The sequence below is a fragment of the Sitophilus oryzae genome, unplaced genomic scaffold (genome assembly GCF_002938485.1).
Source record: "Sitophilus oryzae breed Bouriz unplaced genomic scaffold, Soryzae_2.0 scaffold_1576_pilon_pilon, whole genome shotgun sequence".
In the NCBI taxonomy this organism is placed as follows: Eukaryota; Metazoa; Arthropoda; class Insecta; order Coleoptera; family Curculionidae; genus Sitophilus; species Sitophilus oryzae.
Window position 1 is genome coordinate 1,013,371 of NW_022146254.1, and position 9,300 is coordinate 1,022,670.

Consider the following 9,300-nt stretch of genomic DNA (forward strand, 5'->3'; position numbering starts at 1 on the left):
TGAGTCTGACATCTTTTAGATGCGTCCTTCGAACGATTACGTGGTCCAATTGATGCCAGAGGCCTGATCTGGGATGTTTCCAGATACCTTACACTTTTCCTTCAACATGAACCACGTATTGATGATACAAAGATTATACTCTATGCATGTTGTTATAATAAACGTTCACCGTTGCTATTTACGGTTCCTATTCCATGTTTTCCCAATACGTCAAGCCATATTTCCTGTTGTTTGCCGACACGCGCATTAAAGTCACCTAGCAAGATGAATCGTTCCAGCTTTGGAATTCGTTGGAGAGCATTTTGTAGAGCTTGGTAAAATTTATGCTTATCCTCCATTTTAACGTCTAGGGTGGGAGCGTAGGCACTAATGATGTTGACGTAAGTTTTGTCTGATATGGGGTACCTTATAGGGTCATAAGACGTTCGGAGACACCAATAGGTACTTGATAATTTGGTGGCGATTTCGTTTTTGATTGCAATGCCTACGCCATGAATTGTCCTGTGTGTTGCGGGGTGATCCTTCCAAAAGAAGGTGTAATGCTCCTCATTGAAGCTACCTTCATCCGCAAAGCGGGTTTCGCTAAAGGCGGCAGCAACTATATTTAGCCGGGGGAGTTCCTCTCTGGTCGATTAATCTTGTCCAGTAGAGTGCGGAGGTTCCACGCCGCAAACGTGAAACATTGATGATTTATGTTTCTCCGATGATACGCTAAAGTAGGCAGCCCCTCCCAGAGATCCGATCGAAGGGGTATTTTACCTCCGGATGATGATTTTGTTTCACTCGAATATTCCATCATTGATGTTTGTTAGCTGCGTGAAAAGGTTTAACGTGATGACCGTTACGCTGTAACACAGTTTTGGCTGCAACTGTAGCACGGGATGACTATGCACAGACAGGACTGAGATGATAGTTCCCTTGTGGTACGTTCTCGGTCAGCTAGGAGGAGAACTTACTACTCGTCTTCCCCAGAAAGATGGTAGGTCCGAGTGTTGTATAAAGTTACACCGCCTATACCCGGACGTCCGGTCCGAGCCTCGTTTGTGTAAACGTTCTCGTTTGTATAATCTTGTTTTTTAGGTACTTATTTACAAACAAATATTTAGCCCAATATTACACCTCTCTCATTTACTAAATAGGATAATATTTCCAAATATTGTAGTACTTATAACGGATAATTATTGTTACTGTTATTACTTTTTCCTGTTATTTTTTAGGATCATCATCAATTTGATCCACATACAAATTTATTCAATTAAATGCTAATGTAACTATAATTAACGGTATTCAAATTTAAATTATTTTTATACTTGTTACAAAAATAAAGCGACCTTGTTTCTATCATTATTTGCATAATGATGCCACTGTGTGATCACTTTAAACCATGTTTTATCTTTTTATTTTGTTTGCAAAAGTTAGGTTTATTTATTTATTACGTCTAGAGTGTACCTATTAAAATTTATGTGGTGCATATCAAATATGCACTTTAAATTTATAGCGTAATAATGAGGTAACAGTATATAGTATCAAAGAATTTTAAATATTCCAAATTCGAAGTTTTTAACAAGAGTCTAGTGGTGAACTACCCATTCTAAATGTCACAATATTTAGAATAGCTCCAAACGAGCAGCAAAAACGTCCATGAAGGAAGGGTATAACATTTGAGAAATATGTTTAACAAATTTTACTAAAGTGTCGTCTCCTTGATCCTTTGGTATGAGTTCATGTAGCAACCAAATCAAACCAAAAACTTTATTTACTACTATAAAGCAACCAAAAATATGTCCAGAAGCTATTATTATCCACCCAGTGTAGAACGTGTATTTTTCATACATGATGTTAGACTTGTCTAGAAGTTTGTTAAAGAACAAAATATAATTATGAATTGAAATGTATATTATATAATATGGCTAATATGTACTGTCTTAACTGCATTCAGATCAAAATCAGATGAGACCTTTTAATACTATTAATCGAAAGATTGGCCCTTATTTATTTTTCAATACAAAATAGACATCTTTAAAAATTATGTTATTCTTTCAAGACTTGCTAAATTGTAAAAATGTCCTTGTTAAATTGATATTGTTTCTGAGAGAAAAGTTTTATGATCTACTGTCTGTGGTCAGGTATAAGCATAATTAAATGAATCTTGAAAACACTTGTCAACAATCGCTGTTTACCAAATTGGTAAAGCATCATTACCAAATTGGTAAGAATGATTTTATTCTTTCTGAAATAGAAGTTATGATTCACTAGGTGTTTATAATTAATTCAACAATTAAATGGAGACGTTAAAGATATTTTCAATGAGATAGGTCAATAATTATTACTAAATTCGTAACAGAGAGTTTAATGTTTTACATAAATTACAGGAAATTAGTAAGGGAAGACTAAGAAGTGTTTTTGAGACTAAACTGTGATATGATCTCTGTAGTCAGTTATAACAATAATTGAATGATGGGATTAAGCATCATCATCATCATCATTTGTAGCATACTTAATAATTTCTTATTATGGTGTAGCCTCCGTCACATATTTATATACTCTCTTTGTAGTTGGGCCCATTGGCATTTATTGTTGGCTATATTGCGGGCAGAAGTTATTCCTGCTAATTGGTTCCACCTCAGGTTTGGTCTTCTTCTAGGTCTCTTAATTCCTCGTGGGTACCATGCTGTAATTTTTGTTGTCCGTACTTCTTGCTAGGTGCCAAACCAAACCTGCCCATTGCCACTTGAGGGATTTGACCACTTGTGGATGACATCTATTACCTGGGTCTTTTGTCGTATCCACTCCATTCTTTTACAGTCTCTCTTAGTTATTTTCAGCATATTTCGTTCCATTGAGCGTTGTACGACCTGCAGTTACCTTATGATATCCTATATATGTGTCCAGGTTTCGCATGCATTGGTCATTACTGGTAGTATACATTGGTCGAATTTCTTTAAATAATCAATATGGCGTTAAGCATATTTTCGAATAAATCCTTTATTACAAAATGTTGAAAAACTCATTGTAAATTCATGTTAAATAAAACACAAGCAGGAACATACGTTATTTTTTGCATTTTGAATATATAAAGATTATTTAATTTAAGGAGCTAAGTATCCACCATGAGACTATACAGGGTTGTTCACCACATACGACACGGAGTATTGTAGCTAAACGATGAGATTTTTACAAATTGTAAGTTTGGGGTTCGTTGAAGGACTATTAGAGCTACAATTTAAAAATATTTTTACAAGATACAAAGTGTCCCAAATAAATAAAAAATATCAAAGTTGTATTTTTTTAAATGGAACACCCTGTATAAAATTACTAGATTTACTTAAATGTTACTGGGACTAAGTTCTATAATCCTTTAATTGCGGTCAATTATAAAAATAACTGAATAAAGAAGTTAAACAAATTGATAAATTTGTCAGCGTTTGCCAATTCTTACTAAATTGGCAACAAAAAGTTTATTGCGACCATACTCAATTATTTGACTCTTAAAGGATGTCTATCTTAGAATCCTTCTTGTTTCTAAATCTTTGTAATGAATTCTTATAGTTAGTTATCAAATGATATATTTGATAACTTTTAGAGATGCTTACCAAATCCTTGCCTAACACCTTCTCTTTAGCAAGCATTTCTAACTTTGCACTTGCCTCTCCATTACATCCCAAAGCTTCCAACGTTGTAATCAACATTTGGCACAGGTCTCGACAATATTGCAATTGATGGTGTGGCAAATGCTCATGTGTCCAACGTTGGAAGATGTTTTCCACATCGTGTGGAGACCGGCTTAACCCCAATCTCCAAAAATAACCGAACAAACCACGATTGGCACAAAATCAACCATATCAAATTGGCGCAGAGCATTTTATTGTTTATGAGTCAGACATAATAATATATTGTATATAATATTGATAATTTCAATAATAAGATTATCATATTTACGATATTTGTCAACAGAAAATCATTAACAAAGTAGTAGCAAATTATTAAAACTTAATTGTTTTTGAGACTAAGTTTTATAATTCTTTAGATGTGGTCAGTTACAAGAACAGTAACCAAATGAAGAGGTTAAATATACTGAATTAAATAGTCAGCTCAGAATTCTTACTAAATTGGTACAAGAAACGTTATATCAAAATATTCACATTAAATATAACTCAAGCAAGAACAGTCCTTAAATTAGGCATTATGAATAAATAAAATTCATCATCACACTATTAGGAGTTATCTTTAGAATTCATCTTCTTTGTAATAGACTGTTATAGACAGTTATAAGAAGAATTAAATGGAAACGAAAAACATGATTTCGAAGAATTTTGTTATCATAGAATCCTTACCAAATTCTCGTCCAACACCTCCCTCTTAGCAATCCTCCCCAACTTGGCACTCGCCTCTCCACCACATCCTAACCCAATCACCCAAACCAACAAAACAAGACACGACCGGCACAGAAAGGGCGAGCGCCGCCGACGCCGTCTCGACGCTTCCAACCGGCGCGAAAACATTGCAACCAAACAGTCTTTTGTCTCGGAACAAGCGACCAACGCCAAAACAAAGGAACATCGACGACGAGCGGCAAAACAATTTACCTTAGGCACAACAGTATCGGTCAACAGTACGTAGGCATTTTTGTTCGGTTTTACGTTTGTTTACCAATAAAAAAAGCGACGACGCTTTGTCCGAGAGCGAAGAGTTGGTAAAACAAGAGGCCGGTGGATATAGCGCGCGTTATTGCCGCTCGCGCTCACGACGCTAGGCCTACTACGATCGCAGTGTCGGAACTGAAAGCTGAAAGCGCGTTTTTCGCTCAGCTGTTTGGAGGGACGCCCTGAAATGACCCGACCGCGACGCCCGGCGTCTGCAGTTTCGCTATGTTTGTCCTTCTCTCTCCCGTTGTCCATTTCGGCTCAGCTGATTTCGGTGACGGCGAGCTTTGATTTTCGACGAAGAAAAGGGAAAACTGGGAAATTGATGACGATAACGATTGATTGTTGTGTGGTTTACTATTTTACTCGATGTTCTACACATAGCGGAAATTTGTTTGAATGTTTCTCCGTAGCCTAAATAAACTGAGCTGTTCTGCATTAACAGCTGTATAGAGATTAACAATAAATATCTTCATGAGCTTCATGAGAGATATTGTTTTTAACATTAAAATTTTACAACTACATTTTGACTTGTCAGGAATCGTTAATACTAACATCACTTAATTAAGCGAAATGGTAATACATCATTGTAGCCTTTGTATGTAATGTAGTTCCTTCCGGATATCAAATATAGACTGACTTCTTGCAACTCAGCTTCTTTAAGTTTCTTCCAAAAGAAGCTGATTCGTCTAAATTGTTAGATGATCGGACGTAAGGAATGATCTATTTTGTATCTGCAATGAGTTTAATGGTTTGATATACCTATAGATTTATACATTTTTTATTTAAAGGGTTATTGGCTTTTGGTCAATATTAAGCTTTTTCTGGGTTTAGGAAGTGTTTATTACATAACTAAAGTTTCGGTTCAGTTTTAACCTTTTTTAAAGTCACAAAACGTACAGGGTGGGTCAAATTCGCCGCTTTTAAATGGAAACACCCTTTTCTATAGGAGATCGACAAAACCTAATATCGGTGTCTGGAGCTCAATTTTTGTCAAAAACATGATGGTGAAAACCGCATATCGATATCTGTTACCGTTTCGAAGTTACGAGGTGTTTTTCAAAAATATGCATTTTTAACAAATCGCTGTAACATTTTTGCTATGGAAAATTTTGTATTTTTAATTTTTTTTTGTAAATTAATAATTTAAGAATTATCAACAGAAAATTTGATTTTTTATATGGGACACCCTGTATATTTTTAATTTATTGAAAATAATTTAAAATTAACTTTCCAAAAATATAACACACGTGATATTTTGCTCGATTCCTCTTCGAGATATAGAGTATATAAAAATTCGCCCGCTTTAAATAAGTAGGCTTTGAACGGCACCGGCTGTAATGCAAAAAAAGTCTAGCTGTGAGCATCAATTAAAACGAAAATAATATTTGCTATGAGAGATGCAGAATTTTATAACAATTTAAAATATATTTAACCAACATCAACACATTTAAACTATATCTAATAACAATAAAAATAAATAGCAAACCAAGACATGAGATTTTGCTACAGGTGTTCGACATATCGGCCGTCTTCTTTTATGGACAGACGGGGCAGTTTTTGAAAATTTCTCGCGGAACTCATTAACTCAGTGGAGGTGAAAGATACCCTCTCATAACTACTAAGTATTTCTTATTCTTGTCTCGATTATACGGAAGAATAAGGCACCTTTATTCTTCCGCAAATATATCCATAGGATTAGATCCATGAGCACTAAGTCAGGCGGCCTCGACGGCCAACGGCTGGGATCTTGGTTAGCTATTGAATTATTCTTGAAATTGGCTGCAAAAATTTGCTAACAAATTCAGCGTTCAGAAGCGGTACGTCGTCTTGCTGGAAAAATATATTTTCCAGTTCCATTAAGGGCATATCATCAGTAAGGGGTCCAAAGCCTACTAATTAAAAGTGGCGAACTTTTAATAATTCTGTATTTCGAAGGGGATTATAACAAAATATCAAGTGTGTTATATTTTTGGAAAGTTAATTTTAAATTCTTTTCAATAAATTAAAAATATACAGGGTGTCCCATATAAAAAATCAAATTTTCTGTTGATAATTCTTAAATTATTAATTTAAAAAAAATATACTTAAACAATTAAATTCTACGTAAAAAGGTGCTTTGGAAATGTTTTCATAGAAATACAAAATTTTCCATAGTAAAAATGTTACAGCGATTTGTTAAAAATGCATATTTTTGAAAAACACCCCGTAACTTCGAAACGGTAACAGATATCGATATGCGGTTTTCACCATCATGTTTTTGACAAAAATTGAGCTCCAGACACCGATATTAGTTTTTGTCTCCTATAGAAAAGGGTGTTTCCATTTAAAAGCGTCGAATTTAACCCACCCTGTACATTTCCTTCCAGTCAAACTTGTATTAAAATATTGGTTAAAATATACAAATTTGACGAAGGAAATGTACGTTTTGTGACTTTGAAAAGGGTTAAAACTGAACCAAAACGTTAGTTATGTAATAACACTTCCTAAACCCAGAAAAAGCTTAATATTGACGAAAAGCCAAGAACTCTTTAAATAGAAAAAATATATTAGATTGGTCAATTAAGGAAAGTTAATTAAGAAAATAGATTTATATTTATAACAAGGTGCTACAAATTATTGGAGGTACGAGCATTGGTATCTCGGAAACCGTAATAAATAGGAAGATGATTAAATTTGGGCAAAGTTACTCCTTATGATGTTCACCAAGATGTCATCAAAAAAGTTTTAAAAATTTCAAGGATTGGTGAGTTTTTTGGAAAAAACGGATTTGTTTGAAAATCAATTTTATTTTTTACTATCGTTACTTTTCAGAAAATAAAAAAAAAAATAACTGCACATTCTCATAGCCACTTTATTGGGGCTATCTACTAGTATTTTTAGATTTTCAAATTAGCTGATAATTTGTGAGATACAGAGGCCAAAAAAATAACTTAACTTAATAAAAAATTAAATTGGCCTCTGTATCTCACAAATTGTCAGCTAATTTGAAAATCTAAAAATAAATAATTGATATCTTCTGTTTCTAATAACCGTGTCTGTTTCTTGATACAAAATGGAAACGGTATGCCACAAATAGGAAACATTTTCGAAACTTATATGGCTTTATTACATGTGTTTCCAATGTGGTGGCACTAGCCGTTTCCCGAAATGTTTCGATGCGGAATCAAAACTTTTAGAGGAAATGTTCCCAAACATTTCTTTTTTGCAAAATTTTCTGCAATTTGTGTCCAAGATGTTCCCGTTTTCAGCAATCACTGTTTCTAAATGTGAAGAAATAAAATACCAAACTAAAATAGTCTATGTCTGTGTGTGGATTTCAAAATGAAAACAATCATTAATAATGTCGCCCTCCGCCATATTTTTTTGTCTTAAAATATTTGTTGTTAGGTGAATTGCCGCACAAAAAATGTCTGGCAAAAGAAAATTCATCGTTTAATTGTAATGTAAGTAGAACGTGTTCTTATGAGTTTAAAAGCTCAACAGCCGATAAAAACATATATTTTTAGTTAAAAACGTTATCACTAGCCAACATGGCGGAATTTCAATTCATTTTATAAAATTCATTTTATAAAATTGTCATGGAGTCGGACACAGATCATCTACATTATATCATATTTGTGTCTAAGAAGAGAGAAACTCGTGTTTCGAAAGTGAATCGACAATAAATGGAAACCTTGTGTCCAAAATATTTCGATTTAGCGCTATCTTTGTAGAAATTTCAAACAACGCCAAACCAAACAACGCCAATCAAAGCTTCTGGTCAAAATAATTAAAAAATATTTTTATTTACTTATTTAAACACAATTAAAACATAAAGACACGTATTCCATTATGAAAAAAAGAGAAAAAAAAAAGTTTTCTAGTAACATTTTTCTTCGGTTTCCTGTTGGGTTGGGTAGTGTCTGTTATTACATTTATTCCTAAAACAAATCATGTCTGTAATGCGTATAATAAGTAATTATAAAATCTTCTAATTATAATACTATAAAAAGTTGAAGAATGCTAAAATGCAAAAACTGCAGAACAAAATCTAAACAATAAAGTAAGGTTATGTTCTCATATTTGACAGAATATCAAATAAATTATGGAAACTTTTCAGGCACAAAACGGGCACGAAATCTGTAAATGTCTGTTTTTTAAAAGTTTCGAAAAATTTGTGACATTAAGATCGTTATTGTTATAGCTTATGTAGCAAAACCATAATATTGTGGTTAAATATTTCCAAGCAAAAAGAGATTTATGTTACGAAACATATGTATCAAAACTGTTTCGCAATGTATCTCAGCAGATATTTTGTTTCGATTTTGTATCTAAAAATGCTACTTTGGCTGTAGCCTTCCTGTATGTACCTAATGTAACTCCTTCCGGATATCAAATTTAGACTGACTTTCTAGATTTGATATCCGGAACTTCAACTCAGCTTCTTTAGGCTTCTTCCTAAAAAAGCTGCGACATCTAAATAATTAGATCATTTAACGTAAGAGATGATCTATTTTGTGCATGGGCAATACTAACTGATGATAACAAAGAGTATGATGTATGGATGATGTAGTACCTTTTAAACAGAAAGTTAAAATAATGCATTTATTTATCAATAATTATTTAAAAATATATTTAAAACGAGTTAATTTTTTAAAGGTACGAACTGTATTAT

The 9,300-nt window shown here is 33.4% G+C and overlaps 1 protein-coding gene across 1 annotated transcript in view; it reads right to left on the reverse strand.

Annotated features, from left to right (window-relative positions):
• The window catches only part of LOC115879121 (matrix metalloproteinase-2-like), a 245,013-nt gene extending 240,231 nt beyond the window's left edge, over positions 1–4,782 (reverse strand). The window contains exon 1 of the mRNA XM_030895778.1: positions 4,335–4,782. Coding sequence (XP_030751638.1) covers positions 4,335–4,502 — 168 coding nt within the window. The 5' untranslated portion in view covers positions 4,503–4,782. The remainder of the gene's footprint in view (positions 1–4,334) is intronic.
• Between the last annotated feature and the right edge of the window lie 4,518 nt (positions 4,783–9,300).